Consider the following 23,253-nt stretch of genomic DNA (forward strand, 5'->3'; position numbering starts at 1 on the left):
GTATTTTTCCTTTCTCCATAGTTTGCTCTGTTTCACTTATTTTTCTTGCAAACAAAAATGATAAAGTGCTACAAGCTTAGAAACAAACAGCAATAAAAAGTAGCGCTTGTGATGGCGCTAGTTAAACACCCACTGCTGTGGAACGGGTACTTGTGTGCATCTGCCAGGCTGCCTGCAAACGAAAAACGAAACTGCGGATTGTGTACGAGCAACTGATGGTTAGGGAACCCACGTGTTGAATGTCTGCCTCATTTACTTCACTCTGTGGGTTATCTGTGAATGTCTTCGCGCGTTAAACGCTGACATGATCGGGACAAATCCGCTGCATGTGCACAGCAGCAGTAAAGCGATGGAGACTGAATGTGGCCAACCGGACACAACTTTCGAAAACAACTCCGACAGCTGTGAAGTCGAGCAGGCTGTCGTTGCGAATGGTGCAAGCGACGAACCGGTGAAAAAGGAGTTCAACTCGATGAGCATCTCCGAACTCGAGGCTGTGTTGAGTGACCCAAACTCCACGGTGTCGAAACGCTACCGGAAAAGGGTCTTGCGAAGAATAGAGTGGCTCAAGCGGAGACCGGAGCGAAGGTATACATACGACGTGACGCGAACACAATAATTAAGCAGTTTTTTTGGGGGTTCAGTACCTTCTTACAGAATCGGCTTACCTGTCTCGTATCATTCAGCGTGGGGTAAGGTTAAGCGGATTCGAGGTATGCGTTGTGCTTATTCACGTTTGGCCGCCTGCGGGAGCGTCTCCCTCTTTTCACGAACCACGACCTCCTGTTATAAACACGGCCTCCCCTGTTCCACTAGAGAATGCACCGCGTGTTTCAGCGCAATGTGACGGAATTTTGTACTGTAATACAGTAAAATGTGTTGAGGCGGAGAACTTGAGGTAGTACATATGGTGCGCTCAAATTAATAGAGTAGGATGCACAAGTCAGGACTGCGAAATTGGGGCGAGTCATTTCGAAGTACGATCAAATATTTGTTAGGAATCTTCCATTTGGCACATGCTATCAGTCACCAAAAGGCACTATTTTAGGCTTCCTATAATGGATCCTAATCACTCTAATAATGACTAGCTCTGTTTGTGCAGTTCATGTGTTCAAAAGTCGCGCATTCAAAGTGAAACGGTGCATTCCATATAAATGCTGTGCATCATTCAGTATCTGACACCTGCCATGTTTTGCGGGGAAAAAAAACGAATTTTTTACCTGACTGCACTAGCGAAAGGAATTTGTCAGTGTATTTTCACTGTAAATATCCACAGCATGTACCGCGTAAATTGGCCATGGTTTTAAGAATTGGCGGTGCATCCACCCTGTAGATTGGTGGTTATAATGCTATTAGCAATCGATCTGATGGGTAGTGCATAGTTATGTTTTATATAATGATTATTATGTACCCAGTGGCTCATGCCTACTGAGCAAAGTTGACATCAAAGAAGTTCATTGAAGAGTGGCACATACCCAGTGTAGAAAAAGAAAAATAATAAATGTGGCCAGCCAGTGTATGCAAAGAAAAGAAAGGACATTGGAATACATGGGTGCTACGTCATGGCTCCTGTCCGAGTTTATCTAACCTGTTGCCATCTAAGCATCTATATGTGGTGCTGAAAACCCATGTGCGCACCCCTTACTGACTTAATGTAAAAAAAAAAAATTATGGGGTTTTACGTGCCAAAACCAGTTCTAATTATGAGGCACGCCGTAGTGGGGGACTCCGGAAATTTGGACCACCTGGGGTTCTTTAACGTGCACCTAAATCTAAGTACACGGGTGTTTTCGCATTTCGCCCCCATCGAAATGCGGCCGCCGTGGCTGGGATTCAATCCCGCGACCTCGTGCTCAGCAGCCCAACACCATAGCCACTGAGCAACCACGGCGGGTTACTGACTTAATGTCACTTCGCATTGCAGGCAGCGAGGAATCGACCGATGGTGGACTTTGGTGATCTTCGAAGGTTATATGATGCCACAAGAGGCTAAACGTCTGATGTCTGGGTGCACTCAGCGTGCCATCTCTAACATTCTCAGCAATGCTTATCCACATCCTTCAGTGGGCTCTACCTCACGACGTCGTTGTCAGTTTTACATGAGAAAAACGAAGCCATGCTTTGGTGGACATGATCATCTGACAGTTCCTCTGCACAAGCCTCCTTGAGTCAGTTTCACCAGCAGCTATGTCAGACGCTGAACTCAACAATCTGCTACAGCTTATGCGAGTGGAACTGGAAAGCAGAGAGCAATGCGTGTCACCATCTCAACAACCCACAGTAGATGAGTACTGACAGGCAACTTAGCGGTACACCTATGGCATCCGTTTTGCAATATACATCTGTCGCAAGGTTGGAATGTTTCTTCCGTTGCACTCAGCAACATGGAACACAGCTGCAATGCTGATATACCTATTGCTATCAAGAAAGAGCAGTTGACAATGCAAAAAAGGTAAGGCGTGCAGACACGGACACACGAGAAGTGGACAACACAAACGCCGACTATCAAGAGTCGGCGTTCATGTTGTGCACTTCTCTTGTGTCCGTGTCTGCATGCCTTACCCTTTTGCATTATGAATCCTTACCAACTAGCTCAGCTTTCTGTCATTCTAAGCAGTTGACAAGATGCTTCCACTACATGCAAAAGACGATCAAGCGAAAGATTGCCAAGTCAAGCTCACCTGCTGTTCTTGCCACAGAAGACACGCATCAAGTATGTGTGACCCCAATTACAAGAGGACAATGATGACGACAACAGGACCATCAGGAAGCAGTACGGTGTGTGTTTCTTCTTGCGCTCTTTCCTCCTGTGAAGTTGCATCACCCACCAACCAATGCACTACAGACAACACGGTGTATCTCCAGACATTCTGCACATAGATCGTCAACAACTACAAAAGCAGACACGTCCGTGGGATTCTGGATGGAAGTAGCCAAAGGACTGTTATACAAGAAGACGTGGCCCTGAAGCTCAAACTCAAGGTGGTTAGAGAGACACTACTAGCACTGAACACTTTTGGAAGCACTTGCGTATCAGTAACAGAAAAGCACAAGGAGGTAGAAGTACTGCTTCGCAATCGGTACAGCAAAGCTATTTTCAGCATAGAAGCTGTGGTCATCCCTGCCATCTGCCATGATGTAGATGTGCTGACGGTGGACAACACATTTGTGCAAGCATTGAGAACTCAAGGCAAGCTACTGGCAAACAATTACTTAGCTTTTGAAGATACCCCGGTCTCTGGATTATCTTGGTAATAGGTTCTGACTACCTATGGCAAGTCGTCACAGGTGAAGTCATCCACTGCGCAGACATTCGAGGCTTTGTCGTGATTGACACCATATTTGGTTGGACAATCCAAGGACCGGTCTGTCAAAAGGCTCTTTTGGATTATGGCACTCATCTGATCAGCGTCTTACGAGTGGATACTACAGAAGAAGAATCCACAGCAGGAATCCTGCAGTCTTTCTGGAAAATAGAGTCTGTGGGCATCGCTGACTTTGCGAATTTCCCTCTGATAAGAAACTCCTACAGCTCAAGAAGAAGGTTTACCTAACCTGCTGCCGTCTAAGCGTCTATACCCACTGTTGCATAACCAGTAACCCACATTTTTTCAACTCGGTTCCCTCAGCACAGCAATCTGACGCTCTACCCATTTGACCATAGACTACCCATTGAACCAAGTAGGCAGATAAGAGATTATGCGCAACACACACACGCACCGCAAGCAGTGGGGAAGTTCTCAAAGAATGCTAATAGCATTAAAAACCCAGGATTTGTGCTAGTTGTACATTGCATACGAGTATGTTTTAAATTAAATTGGCCTTTCAATAGCCTGGTACGCAGAAATGTTTTCAGTCACAAGGATGGGATGTTGCTCGTAATTTGATTTCCTTACTGGTGGAGTATGTGAAGCCATGAGACTGCAGTAGGAGGACATAGCTGCTCGGACACAGTAAACCAAAGGAAGTTGCATTAGCAGCTAGGTAAACATCAATGATACTGAGACCTTGGACTGTTTTACAGTCCGTTACAAAGCACACTGCATTGCAGGTCATCTAAACGTGCTCCATCTCTCTTCTTTATTGGTGAAAAAAAGAAAGTTGTTTCTTGTCGAACTGACAGCCTTGTGCACAGCCACAGAATGCCATAGCCACTAAATCACCTTGGTGGGTATGCCAGGGTCTGTTTCACTTCTTGCTAGAAATATGGTATGTGGCATAACTTGTGACAGCAGTAAGTAGTATGTGAGAGCCTAGCTTAGGGAGGACAACAAGTGGTGTATGAGACAATGGACATCAAGGGACGAGAAACGCAGTTGTGGGAGTGATGAGGTTAGGTAATTTGCAGATGTAAGGTGGAGTAGGCTGATGCAAGGCAGGGAGAGACCTTTGTTCTGCAGTGGTCATAAATAGGCTGATGATGATGATTACAAAAGCCAAGCTATCAGAGCTGTGGCATGCCCCCTGAATTTTCTGCATAAGCTGATGCCAGAGCATATACTCTTCCACTGTGTGCCAGAGGCTGGCACAGATGTCGAGCTTACCTCAAAGAGAACACGATGTGTCACATTTGTGGCAGGTTTTCTTCTGAATGTGGCGACTTGTCAGACTGGCTTTCTATGAAATTGTACCAGCGCATTATACTACTTAGTAATACAGAGCCAGTGCCATCGTCGGTTCGAAGTACTTGGTGTAACAACTATTAGTGCAGCACTCAATTGTACACGGTACGCAAACCAAGGGCCTACTTGAGACATGGCTCATTTCACTCTACATAGATGCTTAATTTTAATCCCTGCAACAGATTTGAAAGGAAATAAATGGGCTGTTTGACAAAACTCACTGACCAGTACCCATTTTAGTAAATGGCACAAAGCTACCTTTGCATGCACAAGTGCAGTGTTTTTCCATTGCATTGTTATGCAATTCCACTGCTTTCTGGTTTTGATGCAGGGCTTTGGAGAAAGAGAAGAAGAAACGCAAGCGTGAGGAGTCTAAGGCTGCAAATGGGGATGTAGTAGTGCACAAGAAGCCCAAGTTCACCAAGATGGACGAATCCTCGTGCAAGATTCGGGTGGCCATCGACCTCTCTTTGGATAGCCACATGACCGACAAGGTACAGTAAGATCATCATAGGTATGCAAACTATAAGGGTGTGCAGAAAGAGATTTATTGGGGGAACTTGTAAATTGGGCAGCTCACTAATTTGTGCAGAATAGTTTCCTTGACAGATGTTCTTAGGAGGTACTTTAATCCTTTCAGACGTTATGTACACAATTGTGTACACCAAGATGGTGCGTCAACAGCAAAAGCATTGGTTCAAGTGAGGATATGTAAAATGTGTCCCGTACATCCTGAAACGCTTCTGATTGAAATAGTGCTGCAAGTTTGAATTACACAGGCAAATTTGTTTTAGTAAAGCGAGTATGAAGGTAGATGGTTGGGTATTTTGCTTGGTGTATGTCATTACGTATATGTATGTCACTTCTTTCATTGTTTTTCACAGTGTGTTGCACCAGTCATAATTTTCGAGTGACTGGATAGGTGCCTTTCAAGCCTGGTAGACATGAAATAGTTGATGTTCGTGTATCTGGTGTTCCTGCAGTGAGTTATTGCATGGAGTCCACATTCTGTAAACTTGACAGAACTCACTAAAGAATGGAAAACTCTTAATCTATTCTGCAACTGTAAGCTTTTTATGATTCTGAAGATGTAAGAAATGTGGTGAAAGTAATATTTCAATCAACACAACTAATTGGCATCTGAAAGGGTTAAGGCTACGTATAACACATGACACACACACCACTACACAACACAGCACATTAACGTAATGTTTCTGAACTGCTGGCTGCCAATGAACAGAGCAGTTGATTGTGCCATGAAATGGTGAATGCTTTAGAACTGCTGTGTAGAATTTTACACATATGCTCATAGTGGAATGCTTGGTTTTTTGGTTAGCGTTAATGTCATTTCTTTTTCGTTACCCTCTCCTCTAGTCTATTACATGCATCAATGTGCTAAATTCTACACCAGGAGTGTTATATCGCCAGTAGCAAACCTTCATTAGAATACTGTTTGTTAGGAGCTACAGTAACAGCAACTTGTGATTTTGACTGCAGACCTAACGGCAGTGCATTTAAAACTGAGAAAGATAAGGATGCTGGTACAAGCAAGTTGCACAGTCTGTCCACATGTGTACCCTGTAAAGCTGCATGTGGACCACATGACCTGGTTACTTGCTGGGGTGGCTCAGTGGCTATGGTGTTCTGCTGCTAAGCATGAGGTTGCAGTTCGGTTACCAGCCATGATGGCCATATTGCAGTGGCGGTGAAATGCAAAAGTGCTCGTCATTTCAGGAAACTACAGACTTATTTAAGAATAAGCACATGCTCTTACTAGATTCATAATTGAGGCTTATATTATCAAAGAAGGTGATTAGTGCGTAAGCCAGGTTTCGATCATGTTGTCAAAGGAGCTGGCTTTGCTGTATAAGACATGGTTTATTGTCTTCTGCTTGTTTGTGTTTTTTTTTGTGATAATGGGGATGTCCTGCCTATGTATTTGTGCATGTGCCAACAAATTTTCATTGAAAGTCAATGCCTTGTCGTGTCCCTTCTTCCCAATGATCGTGTTTCCTTGCGCTCTTTAGCCACAATGAATTCATACTAACTCATCTTTCGTTGCGTGTATTTAGGTGCATGTTAAAGAACCTCGGCTAATAGAAATTAATCCAGAGTACCCGACTACGGGTGTCCCTCATAACCCACTGTGTGGTTTCTAGATATTGAAACGCGCAATTTGATTGGACTTTTTAAGGCATGATCTGGTAACTAAGAGAAGTGGGCCATCTTCTTCAGCCAGCACCAGGCTGAGAAGCGCTTAAGTGCAAAAAAGGCGTTTGAATTACCTTTAAGCATGTGGCGCAAACCAGATTTCAGCCATGCTATTGCAGGGTGCTGTTGATCCCACAGCCTTTCCCATCTTGTCAAAAACTATCACTGGTTGTCGGAAACCAGAGAAAATATTTCATGCACTGGTTGTGCTGCGGTTGAACCTCAACCAGTCATCAATCAGGTGGTCAGAAAAGGAAAGCGAGAACTGCACCACCAGTTGAGCTAGGAGTTTAACCTTTAAGCTCTCTGAAACTGGCAGTCTACTGGCTAACAAATTGTTTCATGATTTCATGAGCACTAGTATGCGCCTGGAGGGGTCGCTGCTGCTTGTGAAGCATGTGGCACATGTATGAAGGCAGTCAACACCAAAACAGGACGCATAGTAGGCGATTTAGTAATCGATGAATTCACTACTGATACGACAATTGCGATGATGACAAAATGAGCAGAAAGGTGATCCACTAGATGTAACAAAAAGGCTATGAGAGCAGTTTAGTGCATGCATTGCTATAAAGAGAGGCATTTCATGCTTGACTCTTCGCCCGGTATGGGTAGGACGCCCTTACTCTCTCTCTCTCTCATTTTTTTTTTTTCCATGTGACCTACCATGCTTGGTTGCGAGGCAGCTGTGCTACCAACATAAATTCAAATACAAACAATTGCGAAGCTGCTCTAATGCGTTGTTTTGTTTCCAGGTTCAGCTGCATTTGTAACAATGGCTTGATTCATGCTTCAATACGTACAGTTTGGTCTACTCTATGCTTGGAAACGGGCTACAGAGTGATTACACATGCTTCCGTGTAATGATCGATGTGTAACAGGCATCCTGATCAGTTATTTCTTGCTCACGTTTCAATACCTTCTGATGGTACAACACTAACTCTATAATTTCGTGGTGTGCAAGTTTTTCGTGTTGGAGAGAGACTGAATTTCATTGAGGAAAACTGAACAGCAGCTCTGTACATTGATTTCAGGAGAAGGTGAAGTGTCGCAAACAGATTCAGCGTTGCTATTCACTCAACCGCAGGTCTCCAGCCCCTGTCCAGGTGAGGTGGACGGCTTGTTAGGATGCTCATTTAAGTTTTACATTTTCTTGAGAAAGATGACAGTTGCACTGTTGCCACAGAGGCTTTAGGTTAGGTTGGCGTGATACTGTGCCGCAACTTGCTCAAGAAAACGCCACATATGTACTATATATTGTGTAGCCACAAAATAAGAATGTTGTGATAAACATCTGAATAAATATATGTGGGCTCTTTGTAAAAGCTGATGAACTAACAATGTTCTATTGTCTTTTGGCTTTTTGAACTGTTACTGTTTCAAATTTTGTGCATGAATTAATGAGATCCAAAGTGTTATTAATAGAACAACTCACTGACCAATGTCAAAAAACAAAACTTGATGTTTGTTTGTATAAACAAGATCAAAGTATAAACCAATTTTATTTAGTATATTTTTTTATCTTGAAGTTCGTGTATTTTTTATTCTGCATTTTTTGCCATGAAGAATAAAGTAACTTGCAACCTTCATTTTATTTATGGCTGCACTTCATTATGATCTAAGATGCAGTTTGATGTAGCATTAATCTTGTTCTGGCCTGTACAGAGTGTCCCAACATACGCCAAGTATATAGCACTAAGAAATCTATTTTAATGAAAGCTGCATAATGAATGATCTCCTGTGGTAGATATTGCAGTTCTGTTACATCAGCTAGATTACTTGAAAAGTTACACACTACTTGCTAGACAAATTGCGGAGTGGTGTTAGCTAGTTAATGCATTTTCACTAATTAACTTTGTAATGAATCATTTTAGAGCACATGTCCATTGCATCCCAATTCCTGTGCTAAGTACAGGAGTTTTGGAGGCAATGAAATTGTGTGCTAAGCACAGCACTTTCTGCTATAAATGCTTCAATACTGCTCAACTTTAAATCTCCAGTTTGAATGTGTGCTCTGAAGTGATTGATTACAAAGGAAATAAGTGAAACTGTGTTGGCTGACATCACTCCGCAGTTTGTCTTGCAAGTAGTGTATGTCTCTTCAAATAATTCAGCTTATGTGACAAAATTGTGATATCTACCACAGGAGATCTTTAATAAGGCTGTTTCTATTAAAATGGATAAATTCGTATAGAAGTAAAAGATCTCTCTGCTGTGTGGTGGAAACAACCTGTGTGTGCTATTAGCAGATATATTGTGAAAGCTCAGCTTCTTTTAATGTTCTGCTCCATTATAAACTTAGTCATTTCTAAAAATAATTTATCTGCCCACATTTCAGTGCAAGAAATTAAAATTGCTGTTAAAAACAGCTTATTCCAGAGCACCATATTTTTCTCGCAGTTCTTTTTTATTCACCTCACGTTGAAGAGAAAGCCTTTGATGTTTTAAAAACACCTACAGCTTTCCTGCGTGTTTCAGCAGATCTGCACCCAAACTGGGCACAAATTAGCTAAATCTGGGCTCTGATAAGGCAACAGTACCAAAGCTATTCCTTTGAGCATTTTGTCAGTGGTCCAAGTGGTGCTCCACACACATTCTTACTGGGATTGGCCAGTCCTCAACAATGGGATGATAAGAACGGAATAATATTGAGCGAAACGAATCCTTACATTATGCCGACATTGCCTCGTGCTTGAACTGGCATCTGTATACATATGACAGACATTTCGCTAGCGTGGGCACAGCTGTTAAATCTGTGCATGTGACCAGCTTCATGTGACACTGCGAATTTATTGCGCACTACAGTTTGTGTCAGCGATGTGGCACTACGTAGAAAAATGAGTTGCCACAGAATGCAATGTAGGCTCTCTTAATTTGCCACGCCGTGTGAAACTAATCTCTAGCATGGATGCATGAGCCACACCGATGCAAACATCTTGTCCCATCTGTGCAGTCACTGGTTCAAGTTCAAAGCAGATTCAGTTCACTTCAAGCCCCTTTGAGAGCAGCACTGCTGAGGCACGCAGGTGAGCTGTCACACAGGCTTTTACAGTGAAGCTCTTAATGCAATGGACGTAGCAAAAGGGCCCTGTCCTGCCCCACCCAACAGCAAACTGTCCCACGAGAAAGCATGGCCACCGAGTGTCCGCACTGATTGCCGGAGAACTTAAAAGTTGTGGCAGGCTGATAGTTTGGGAGAAATGTTGGGCACAGTGTGGGTGATGTGGAGGTAATGTTGCCCGTAATGTGGGTTGTGTGAATTGTGGAAATTATCAAAGCTTCATCAATTGCTTGTGAGAGCCACTTCTAAGTTTCAAAGAAGTACCATGAAAGAAATACTGAGTGGATCGGGTTGAAACGTTGCACGTCACATCTTGTGGGTATATTGTGGGCATATTGTATACACATGTATAAAAAATTGAAATATAATGTAAAAAACATGCTGGTAAAGTTTTGAAGCTGTAGAGTTATTGGATGAGTTGCAAGAATCTCATTTGCATTAATTGAAGCGTGTCAGAGGTTATTGGGAGACTAAAAGGGGCGCTGTCACAGAACTTTTGGGTGGATAAGGTTGAAAATTTGTAAGAATAGAGTATGTAGGCTGAGAAACATGCTGGTGCAGTTTCAAAGTCATTGAAGCAATCAGGGAAGTCACAAGAAATGAACATATTGCCACGGTAGCTGCGAGAATGCCTTCTTGGAATTGAAATAAATTTAGAAATTGTCGCTGTAAGCAAAGTAATAGGCCGAAACTTTGTGCACATATAAGAGGGACTTTCTGCACACTGATGCATGCGATAAAAGTGCGTTTGGGAGCTCAAACATTAACTTGAGCACGTTAATTAGAATGGGTGCACTCTTTGGAACCTCTGAAATCAGATAAATGCCTCCACCACACTGAAAAGTTACCGTGATCCACCTACAGCCAGTAGTAGCAAAGGTGATGGAGGGAGTCGTCTGAGCAGTCAAAGGCATTGCAGCAATGGGAGGAGGTCTGGTGTGACAGCTTAGCTGGAAATTAGGTTGTTGTAATTATGCAAGGTCGCACAAGTCCTCCAGGTTTTCCTTCTTTCTCTCTTTTTTTTTAATATATATTATAGGCTTGGCCGTCTTAGCACCCCAAACATCCCGTGGCTGTGCCACTTCACATTACCTAAGTTTCAAACATCCACCTCCCTGCAATCCCAACCACTGAATGGCTGACCATGGAAAAAGAAAGTCTGAAAAAAAAAAAGTAATAATTGTTTGCAGTTTCCATTCCTTGACCAGTAACTTATTCCTTGCAGTTTTCATTGACTGAGCATTCAAACATGCTGCAAGCAGCACCCTGGACTGAGGGCACTGACTTATGATGACACCCCTTGCGCATGAGTATGAGTAAAGCATTTTTTTTCTCTCCCTCTCTTCAGCGTGAAAAAAAACAGGCATGTAAAAGATACTATGCCGCAGACAGCGGAGTGAATTTGAATCTTCAGGACAGTGAAAGGTGGCCATGTAAAACATGCATCCATTAGCTTATGGGGCAGAACACAAAAGATACTGGTGCTTTCTCAGCACTGCTGCTAACAGTGCACATTCATTCCATTCAACATACATTCAGCTCCATACATTTGCTGGCTGTTATATAGTATCACTTAAAAACTGAGGTGCATGCTAGCTGAGACAGCCTGTAAATTGTTAATTTCTGTGCCACCACCAAATCGTATGGAAGCACCACAAGGCCTAAATGTGTTTCCTCATTTTTTTCCTCCCCTTCAAGTTCTACCTGACTGGCATGGCCGGATCATTCAAGGACAGTTCCTCCAATATGCATGGTTTTGAGAGGTGGGATGTAAGTCACTGTAGGTTTTTTGTTTCTTCTATATTCGGCCCAGCCATGTTTAATTGAACTTGGATATCTGAAATTATTCATAAAATCGAACAATTTTTGCAATTTGACTATGCTGTGAGCGCGAAAAAGGGAGAGCACAGTACTTCTTGCTAACAGTGGCATATTCATGCTCAAGGCAGCATGACCGATGGACAATCTTAAACTTGAAATGCTCAAGTTGTTTGTTTCCTCTGTATATGCACGAACATCCTAATGGCAGGTGTTGCCTGGAACATACTTGCAATAAGTTTGAGTTGAGAAATTGTGCCAGTGACTTTAAAAGGCTCCACACCACGCCCCATTGAAAGTTTTGGTTGTACATTGGAAGCTTTAAAGCACTGTTTAAGAAGCATTGCGCTGAAAGAATTTTTGAAATCGGTTCATTATTGGTGGAGATAGAAGAAATTAACTGGTCCTGTCATCATGCCGCCAGGAGGCAAGCGTCACTTCCAACACTCTCTCCCTCTACCTCTGGTTGCGTTCCCAAGAGGTGTTCCTTCCCTGTCTTCTCCCATACCGGTCCAGAAGGACGTACCATGGCATAAGCCCCGTCTCCTTTCTGCATTGGTTGATTAGTCTTGGTCAGTGACGAAACACGCACAGTGAAGAGGAATGTGTGCGTGTGACCCCCGGCTCTCTGGCCAGGAATGCGCTGTATCGAGAGTGAAGGAGCGTAGTGTTTTCTTTGAAATTTCGGCTGTTTTCGCAGCGCGCAGTGCAGTAATACTTGCAGACACGATTGCCAGCACGTCATGTATACGCTACGCTTGTTTGCTAAAAAATGGCCAAACCTGGTGAGGGACCCTTTAACACTGCCGTGACTTGCAACATAAACGTTAACAGGACATGCTTGAGGCTCAGCAAACCTCTGCGATGTTAGTGAGCACTGCTGACATCATCAACAGGGATACTTGAGGTCATCTTGCCTTGATTGTTCTCTACCCCTCTGCTTGCTTGTTACTCCCTGCTAGCTGTGTGATAGTCCTTGCGGATGACTGTCATATTGTGTGCACTGCGAGTTAGTATCAAGAGAAAGCATAGCTCATGGAGTTATAAAGGTGTACAGCATGTGAAGACTAAGCATCACAAGACTAAGGGCCAGAAGTATTTTAGTATAGTGTACATATATAGTATTGAAAGACATATTAGGTCAAGAAGGGTCACTGGTTTCATCTTGTGTTACTGATCACCAGTTACAGTGTAGACTGCTTATAATGTAAGTCGCCAGAGTCACGAATATCCGCACTATAAGCGGTACTGCACTATAACCAAAACAACTATTTTATTGCGATAATACACACTCCAGGCGCATTTCTGCCACCGCTCTCACCGTGCTGTAGGTTCCGTGTTCGCTTACTAAATAAATTAACAAGCACGGTGTCACACGCGCACAAGCAAATATGAGCACATCTTGCTCGTTGACCGCGGAAACGAACAGTCAAAACGCTCGAGCGACGAAGCGCGGCGAGCGAATTGACCTTCGTGCTATCATGCATCTCGCTTCAACGCGACCTATAAGCGGGGAAAACACGGCGCGCGGCGGACTTTCCCCGTCGCAGATTGCTTTCAAGATAGGGCCAAGGCGATCGTATCACCGAAGTGGATCGTTGCAGATTACGTCCTGCTTCGGTCCACTGAAACCGTTCTGCATTGCTTTGCTGGCGAAAATCCTCTCCTTCTGTTTGCGCCAGCCTGAACGCAAGTTTCGGATTCTTCGAATGCCCGTGATGTGGCCCGATTTCCGTCTGTCTGCGCAGACATGATCACTTTCCTTTTGAATGCGGCATCATGATGAACTCAGTACTTCATGCTGATAGAGCAGACGCAGAGAACGTGAAGACAGACGGTAGACTATTGCCTAAGCATGTGTACTGCAGCACATGGAGGAAGCTACGGTAGCTAGGCTCGAGAGCAGCTAGGCTCGACGCGCATGCGAGGCGGCCATTCGGAAATGCCGACGGTAATATGTGGTAACACAGATTTAGGGCCGTACTCGATTCTAACGCGCACTTAATTTTTGGACCTGTTTTATCGGAAAAAAAGTGCGCGTTAGATTCGAGTAAATACGGTATTTGTGGCTTGAGGGGAGCGCTTGCCGTCTAGGTTGACTGCCGAACTTCCAGGCAGCCGCACTGTAACCGGTATTTCGTGTCCCGCAACTGCATTATAAGTGATACACGTATACATAGAGTGCTATGGGAAAATTATCGGGAGTCTGAAAAGACCGTATTATATCCGGTCCTGCACTATAAGTGGTTACGTTATAAGTGGTCTATACTGTATACATTAAAAGTGTTCTTGCACTCTATTATTGTGCTCTTTTTTATTTAAAAAAGTTACAAAAATACCTTGTTAATGATTGTTGCTGCCAACATGTTTATCCAGATGGCTCGCTTCATTCCTGCAATTGACGCAGCTGCCACATGTGAGCACCGCCAGAAGAAACACTGGCAACACTCTTGTTTGCCTTTTTATGAGCAACCTTATCATACCTAGCCAGATTGCTTCACGTCAGCAAATTTAGCTCTGTGTCATGACGTCATAATGTTGGATGACATTGGCGGGGTATTCTGTAAGTGTTCACTAACTGGACATGTCCATTTTGCCTGCTGCTGAAGTGCTGATTGGCTGGGGGCGCCTGTCTCTTTCTCATGCGTACCCCAGCCCAGCCAATCAGAACTTCAGTAGCAGGTGAAATGGACATGTCCACTAGGTGGAATCTTACAGAATACCTCACAGGTCTGGCATTTCGAAACCAACTTTAGTATTAAATTAATATATCTTATAAGTGTTTCCCAACTTTCATATATGCTAGGTGTCGTCCTTGTATGTGTGAGGGGTATGTAGTAGAGTTTCTGTAAAACATACGTTTCAGTATTCCATTAACAAATTAAGAGTACCAATAAAAGAAAGCATGGCAGAACAAGTGCTGTTGCCTGTGATGTCTCTATTTTATTTGCAGTCTTTTAATTTCTTTCAAGTACAACATGTTTATGCTAGCAGACAAGTGGAACACAGTCGGGGCATTGCTGTAAAAGTATTTTGTGCTTTGTTTGAACGTGTCATCACAGGACGTCAATACCAGTGCTGGTGCTTGAGTCTAAGTCTTTCAATACTATAGTTTAGTCTGATGGATGAAAAATGACGAAAAAAACACCCAATAGTTGAATGTTCTCGGTGTGAGATATTTCGTACGATTCACTTATATGCCCTTTGGAGTGTGCGGATCTTCTCCATTGCAGTTTCACACAACATAAAGTAAGAATTGTACAAGTTATACAAAAAAAAAAAACACATTTTGGCCATCCTTCAGGCACTGGCATCCCCAGGGTCAGTGTATGTGTTCGACAGTGCGTGGGGCCATGTAGCTGTCATGGCCATGTAGGCCTTGACTTTGACCATAGTTTACAGGCTGGACTTCGCACATCATGGGACATGTTTGCCAACAATGGGTGACGCTAGCACCAAACTTACAGCCCAAACATATTCTATGTAGTTGTTGCTTAACTTGTAAGGCTGCATGCTTCATTATGATTGGGCATTTTCATTTTTTACAGGTGCACGCATCGGACGACGACCACATAAGTTGCTTTGGCAAAGAGAATGTTGTCTACCTGTCCAGTGAGTCTGAGAACGAGCTGCACGAGCTGGAAGAGGGCAAGGCGTACATCATCGGGGGTCTTGTTGACCACAACCGCAGCAAGGTTTGTGAGTTGCTGATAATGCTTTGCCTACATCATTGTGCCTGTTGTTATCTTGTTCCTCTTGAAAATCTAAAATCACAGGTGTCCTGCTGTTTCACATACTTTACAGAGAACATGTTAGTGCATATTCCTGTTTTGTGCGACTGTTTTGCTGGGTTCCCATCCTGAAATTTGCAGAATTAAAGGTTTTCTCAGTCCGGGTTTTTTTTTTTTTTCTTGCGAGCTCCTAAATCTGTGCACCACCTTCCAGACATCTTTTTTTTTTTTTCACCATTGGAAGATTACAGTGCCCTTTGTACTGCTGTGTGTTATTTCTATTTTTTTTTTCTTTTTTTCATTTGTATGTAACAAACTTCTGTGTAAGCGTTCACTTCATTAATAATGGAGCTCAATTGAGAGCCATGCATCTACAGATGTTATTGCTTACATGTCATGTGGGGTAAATCCACAATGGTTTCTCAACACTTCTTGAAATCTGGTGGGGTTCCTTGGAACCAAAATATTAGGGAAGACCTGTACAGTGGCAATGATGCGTGTTGTACACGCAACGGATACTTGTGAGAAAAGAGAGATAACATCTATAGTATTGACCCTTTTTCCGGCGCTCCCATGGGCGCTGCCATGCTTGATCACGTGGTGACGCGTCCATTGCTTGCCTCCGCTGCCACTGTTGCCTCCTTGTTTACAATGCAAGCGCGTGACGCCTGTGCGGCGCAGCAAACCTCAGTTTCCACGCATATCGTAGATTGTGACTGTGTGGACGACACGAAGCTTTGCCCACAGCTTTAGAGGACATGTAAGTGCTTTCAGAGCTCATGACGCCTTGTCCAAACGGCGCGAGCAGCGTATGCGTGCTTGCACTAAAAGCAGGGCTAGAAATGTATTCCAAGCTTTCCCAACTTTCCGCTTATGAATTATATCAGGATCACTGTGCTTGTTCTTTATTTTTCAAACATTTTGAGGCAACGGATTGTCATGTTTGTGACTCATTAAAGTTCCTCGGTGCGGCCACTATTTGATTTTTTTTTTAAGCTTAATCGCTCGCATGTGTGTTCTGCTGCGATAGATTTGTTCTTGCGGCGCCTGAAGCTTGGAATGTAAATATTCCGTACTTTGTGGTAGCTTGTAACAAAGACGTGTTGTCGCTAGTCCCTCGCTTACTCTGTGGACCGTCACGAAACGTTCAGCTTCCAACATTCGTGTCTTGTCGGTGTAGTCGCCGTCACTCATGCTTCGGCACATTGATTCATGTGTGCGCCCATTTACTTATTATTGATATGTTGGCGATAGGGTGTGTGTAAGTTTGCGTGCAAGTAGGGGTAGATATTTGTAGATAACGTGCGAGAAGCTTACTATGCCAGTAAGTGCCGTTACTTCATTTTGTAACGAGCGGTACTCACTCTTAAGTGCCGACGTTGTGGAGAAGTCCTTTCGTTCGAGGTTAGCTATACAGCGCTGGCGGATGAATTATCTTTTTTTATCCTCGAGGAAAGCCGTGCATCGCGAAGGGCCGGCAACACAGGCAGTCCTTATGTAGCAGCATAGGTTGATCAATTCCTTAATATGCAAATCACTATTTTTGCGTCTAACTACTGCACACGTCTTCCCCTTTATCGTTACACATCTTGCAGCATGCATTGGGCACAGTGCATTAGCGACCACCCACTTGCATTTCCGACAGCTGATTGAACAGTAACAGGCCAGAAGCCGTAGTCGTTTCGTATTCAGGCCCATTCGCTGAGGCAACGTATGGCGCACCGCCGAAAGCGCCATCTCGTTCCTCTAGCTCAAACTGCTCCCCGAAAAGGGTCAATACCTGTGACAAGTTGAGCTTGAAATCGCCATTGCATAGGATTTTTGTTCCAAAATACTAAAAGTTAATGATTTAATTCTTGGTTGTTCAGGGCTTGTGCCACAGGCTGGCTGAGGAACAGGGTGTGGAACATGCTCGGCTGCCCATAGGCAACTGTCTCATCATGAAGACACGCCAAGTGCTCACAATTGACCAGGGTGAGTTGAACACGTACAAATCATGTCTGTCTTCTGAACCCCAGAAGAACAGTGCTTATGCTGGCCCTTGTATTGCAAAGCCTACTTAGTGATTCTTCCTGTGTGTACGTAAAGCTACTTGTGTTCATTAGGCTACTGTTGCAATGGAGCAACACGTATGACATTGTGCTACTGCAACTCGATGTGTGTGTTCTGATGCTGTCCTTCCTCATTAGGCATAAGCACAGTGCACTTTAGATGCAGATTAATGAACAGGTGGACACCGCAATGCGATGGCTTCAACTGATCTTTTCATGAAAAATATAATAGGAACATTATGCAGGTACAAAGCACGAAAACAAACATGTAGATTACACAAGCTCTGTGGATTCCGTATGTCATATTCTGCTTGCCTTGTCAGAAAAGGAAACAGAGGGCTGCTACTTAATTTCTATTGACCCTTCTGGCGGAGCAGTTTGTTCTAGAGAAACGAGGGTGGCGCTTTCGGCGGCACGCCGCACATGGCCTCAGCGACAGCACATACATATATACACACATACATATTTTATTCCAAGAAAATACAAAGTACAGTGTAGACCGCTTATAACGTAAGTCGACGGAGTCGCGAATGTCCGCACTATAAGCGGTACCGCACTATAACCAAAGCAACAATTTTCAAGGCCCCTACATATGCAAAACGTGTGCACCGAGCAGCCACGCGTATGCGACAGTCGAGGAATGCGGCTAGAACGTTTGCATTCAATTTACAGTTTAATCTCGTTAATTCGAAATAATTCACGCCGCGGCGCCTCCGACCGGCATTGCTCCGGCACCGCCACTGGGTAAAAGCTTAGGAAAGACCCCTCAATGTCACACGCGAACAAAACAAAAAAAAAAAACAAAGAAAATAAAACGCGGCGGAAATTTCACCCTCTCTCAAATGGCAAGGTCGCCGATTCTGCGTTGCGCCGGAAGATGCGTGTACGTGCCGACGTCTCAGCCACGCTACCGTAGCCACGCGTAGAAAATGGCAGTGAACCCTTCTTTCTCCTTTATGCTTTCTCTACTTTCTAGTCACGTGTTGACCTTGCACGTGACGGAGAAGGGCACCACGTGCCCTTCTCCTCCACTTCGTCTCTCTTTCTTGCTCGCACTCCTTGGCGCGCCCGTTTGAGGGGCGCGTTCGCCGTCTCCGCTGACTTCCGTACTCCCAGGCAGCCGCACTGTAACCGGTATTTCGTTTCCCGCAACTGCACTATAAGCGATACGTGTATACATGGAGTGCTATGGGAAAATTAACGGGAGTCTGAAAAGACCGCACTATATCCGGTCCTGCACTATAAGCGGTTACGTTATAAGTGGTCTATACTGTAGTATTCGTGCCCACGGAAGCGTAATCGCTTGTGGGCGGGACACGGCAGTTGCTATAGTGTCTACTCAGCACATACACATACCCGAAAAAAGAAAGTAAAAGAGTATGGTACAGCATATGAACAGCACACGTGACTCCAATAACACAAGGATGATGTCAGAAATTATCAAAGATAACCTAAATTAAATGAATAAATCAAATAAAACACAAGAAGCAATAATACTCAAGAAGCGGAGTTACGGGACAAAGTAGTAGAGCACAAATATTATACACTGATAGGCAACCAAGATTTCAGAGCAGATTTCAATTGTTTTACCCAATGAAAGCACAACATTTCCTGAGGCAACTGATTAAAGTGAAATGGGACGTAAAAATCCCGGCATCTTTTTCCATAATGTGTATATATTTTAGGAAGTTTATAACGGTACACACTCTTTAAGAGTCGTGGTTTGCTTTCTAATTGTTTGAATTTACAGGAGAAGTAATTTCTGATGACCAGTACTTGCATAAATAAATTATGTAAAGAAGTAACTTCAGCCGCCCTCATTTTTGAAATGGTGTCTAAGTCATGACAGTTTGTGCCATACAATATGTTTGCTGGCAGCCGATGTAAAACTTTGTCAATTTGTTTAGCTTGTGAGTGCGAACAAGAACCATACACCGTAATACCGTACCGCAGGATCAATTCGCCCATCGCTTTGAATACAGTTTTACGCAACTGAACAGAACTACTGTGTTTAATTCGATATAATTGGAGAGAAAGCAGTCGAAGGCACTTAACTATGTGTTCTACATGATCACACCAGGACATTTTTTCGTCTAAGTACATTTCTAAATATTTAACACACAAATACGAAACCTTTACCGATTCTACCTTGCTTCTGTGTGATCAGCTTTCGGAAATGCAACTTAGTTTTCGCTAACGCACTGTGCTCCAATCATGCTGGATTGAATCATGTGGGTTGAAGGTGTGTGCAGTGGTTGACTGCAAAAATAGTAACTGGCATATGTGGGTACTTGGTGTCTCACAGGAGACCAACCACCGCGGGTTCGAGCTTAGCGAGCCACAGGGCCGCGTCAGCCGTCGCTTCCAGCACCGCTCGCGCGCAAGCTCAGAGGCCGCAAGGGGCTACCAAGCGACGCACGCAAAAACACAGTAAAACCCTGAGTTGACGGAAACCGTTTACTGAAACCGTCGGCACCAGCACTGCACAAACGCCTGCGCGGCAGGGAGCCAAAGGGTTCCCGCACCAGGGCGAAAATACAATAACAGGCGCCTATAGCACGTCGCGGCAAGAGCACAGGCTCAAGCTGGGACACGCCGCTAGGAAAAGTCCCGGCGGCTATGCCACTTGCTCTGGCGATAACCAATGGGTCAACTTGCGAGAGCACGGGCAATATCCTTTGGCTTAGGCTTTTGGCAAGTGCGGCTCGACAGGGTACGACCTCGCGTGAGTACTAATGGCACCGCTCGTCGGCTTAGCATCGGGAAAAGGATTAGCACAAAGTACGCGCTCCCTGCACGGGTAAAGGCACCGTGCGCGAGCCCTAGTCCTAGTCACAAAGGTGTCGGCGGACGAGAGGAAAGCATGAACGTACCGTGCGCTGGTTCCGGAGAGAAGAGAGACCCACACTCCGCCGCTAGCAGCCGAAACGCGGCCGCCTCGTGACGTCAGCGCCCCGCCCTCATTGCAACCCACCGCGTGCGCAGCGCCACCGCGGGAACCGGGTACGCGGAGGACAGGGAAAAACCGGGGGACGGCAGAACAGGTGAAGCCCTCCGCGTGCAATGGCGCCGGCGCAACCCTCAATCCCCACATCCTCCTCTCCTTAAATGCCCCCCTACCAGCCTGGCGAAACAGCTAGTAGGGGCTTATGCACCAAAGACAATTGAGTCTTTCATGCACAAGCTAAATGCTAACCTCAGCCCAGCAAGTACTCTTAACACACTGCGTTCTGACATATAAAACACTTTCATGCACTATAATAAAAAAAGAATTAACTACGTTCTATAATATAAAAAAATAATAAACGCCGCGAGAGGGGGAAGAAATATTAACAAAAATAGTCGGCCGCTGGCGTGGGACAGTGTCCAAGGTGCGAAGGGGAAACGGCGCGTAAAGTTCTGTGGCTAGGGGCGGTGGCCGAAGACGTAGGAGTCTCGAGGGCAGTCTTGATTGCAGGAACGGGCTCACCGTTGGTAGATCGGAGTCGTTGCTTTCGTGGTGGTGGCAGTCCCGAACTCCAGCCGGATGGGGCAGGACACTGCCAGGTCAGCTGGCCACGCCGCCATAGCCAAGATGAAAGGGGCAGCCACAACCGTGGCTGCAAGGCGTTTGCACGGCGGCAGCGACTGCAGAGAGCCGCGCTCTCGATCTGTCGTCAGAGGGTCAGTGACCCTGTCCACGGTGATCCGATGCAGCTGTTGGTGCGACTTCTGGTTGCTTCGAAGAGCAACAGGCACCACACACGCACGCGCACACACACACTTCTTGCGTTTTTTTTCAAGCTGCGCAACACTCCCAAACACCGCCATGCTCATCGCCGTACGCAACGCGCCGCGCCATAGAAGGCGCAAAGCGTTGGCCCCCCTCACACCGACGACTCAATGGGACCATTGTCCCCCCCCCGCGCCTGACGACCGCGCAAATCAACAACCCCCTTCTTGGCAAAGAAAAAAGGAAAAAGAAAAGAACAAGAAAAACAAAAATCTTCTATGTCTACGTACAAGAAAAAAAAAAACACGTAATGAATTAAACTATAAGGCTGCACACGCGAAAATTAAACATACTTTCAAATAAAAAAAACATAACTACACTCAGCATGCGTACTTGAAAAAAAAATGCACACTGTTAAAACACTACATAAACAACACTTGCAATAAGCTGGGCTGGGACCAGCTTCTTTTCATGCACTGGCCATAAAGAAGCTAGCCCACTGAGGCTACGCATTTTACTGAGGGCCTTCGGTTGCGGAAAAGTCCGTCGTCCAGCGCGAAATCACACAGGTGACCGCTTCCTCAGATTGTACCGGTGCGTGGTCCGAATGCAGTCAGTTGCCCCGGGTGTGCCCCGTTGCTTGCGCGCAATGCCACTGGGCACTGGCGCGAGCTCGTCGGACCGTGATGCAAAGGCCTTCAGGTCAGCGATATGGGCACGGCTGAGTTTTCCCGAAGGGGGATCCTTCAGCAAGTACGCGAGCGGAGACCACACTTTCTCTACTCGGTACGGACCAAGCGAGCGAGGCTGAGAACCCCTTGGTCGCATCGCTAAGAGCGTGGTTGCGCTTCAGGACAAGGTCACCTACCTTAAATGAAAGATGGTGATGCTTCTGGTCGTATTGAGCCTTCTGCTGGGCCCTGGCCGACGCCAAACTCTGCCTTGCTCTACAAAGAGCCCGATAAAGCCTGTCCCGAAGTGCTGAAGCGTAAGCAGAACAGTCTGCCGGCGCTTCCTCGTCCCCGAGCTGGCATTGCATGACACTGGTCACCAGATTAGCCAACTCCCTTCCAAAATTGAGGAATGCGGGAGAGAAACCAGTTGAGCGGTTCTCGGAGGTTCGGACTGCGAACGCGAGCTCACTCAAGTGGTCTGCCCAATCCTTTTGACGATCGGCAAAGGCCGCTAACATTGGTTTGAGAGTTCTATTGAGTCTCTCCGTCAAATTGGCATGGCGATGGTAGGGCGAAGTGGTGCAGTGATTAATTCCCAGGGCACGGCCCATAGCACCAAACACCCGAGCGGTGAAATAGGACGCATTGTCCGTAATCAGTCTTTTTGGAAAGCCGAACCGACAAAACACTTCCTGTAGCCTTTCCAGCACCGCTCGCGCTGTCACTTTACAAAGCGGAAACAGTTCCACCCATTTAGAAAAATTATCAACGGCTACCATCAGGTGTGTGAACCCCTGCTTACTCCTGGGGAAAGGCCCCTTAAGATCGCAGGTGGCCACTTGCCACGGACGCTCACTGTCGATTGGTTTCATGAGCCCGGGCAGCTTGCCACCCCTTGATTTCACCATTTGACAGACGTGGCAGGAACATCAATAGCGAAAAATGTCACGCTTTATGCCAGGCCTGCTGAAATACATAGCCACCGATGATGACACTGTGGACCCGTTTAAGGTGGTTATCCCCAAAAGTCTGAGCAGCGCACTGTTGCGATGTACTCATGACGAACCCTTAGCCAGGTCACAGTTTGGCTTAGTTTCGTAAGAACTTTAGAGCCACTCAAATGACCGGCCAAGGGTTCGTCATGAGAACATCGCAACAGTGCGCTTCTCAGACTTTTGGGGATAACCACCTTAAACGGGTCCACAGTGTCATCATCGGTGGCTAATGTATTTCAGCAGGAGCCCATCATGGTCCAGCAAATATAAATCCGCGGGGGACTCAGCGACACGCTGTTTCCGGCCCCCCTGCGCCTGCCACACTACCAGCAGCGTCTCGGCGCTTCATTTCCCTGAGACCGTCGCTCACTCCGCGAC

General features: G+C 45.3%; 1 protein-coding gene across 1 annotated transcript in view; it reads left to right on the forward strand.

The window, feature by feature from the left end:
• Positions 1–79: 79 nt before the first annotated feature.
• Positions 80–23,253, forward strand: part of LOC119437294 (tRNA methyltransferase 10 homolog A-like) — a 41,956-nt gene continuing 18,782 nt past the window's right edge. Inside the window, exons 1-6 of the mRNA XM_037704351.2 lie at positions 80–588; positions 4,954–5,116; positions 7,868–7,939; positions 11,593–11,664; positions 15,261–15,407; positions 17,312–17,417. Coding sequence (XP_037560279.1) covers positions 305–588; positions 4,954–5,116; positions 7,868–7,939; positions 11,593–11,664; positions 15,261–15,407; positions 17,312–17,417 — 844 coding nt within the window. The 5' untranslated portion in view covers positions 80–304. The remainder of the gene's footprint in view (positions 589–4,953; positions 5,117–7,867; positions 7,940–11,592; positions 11,665–15,260; positions 15,408–17,311; positions 17,418–23,253) is intronic.

Source organism: Dermacentor silvarum, chromosome 1, assembly GCF_013339745.2.
Source record: "Dermacentor silvarum isolate Dsil-2018 chromosome 1, BIME_Dsil_1.4, whole genome shotgun sequence".
Lineage (NCBI taxonomy): Eukaryota > Metazoa > Arthropoda > Arachnida > Ixodida > Ixodidae > Dermacentor > Dermacentor silvarum.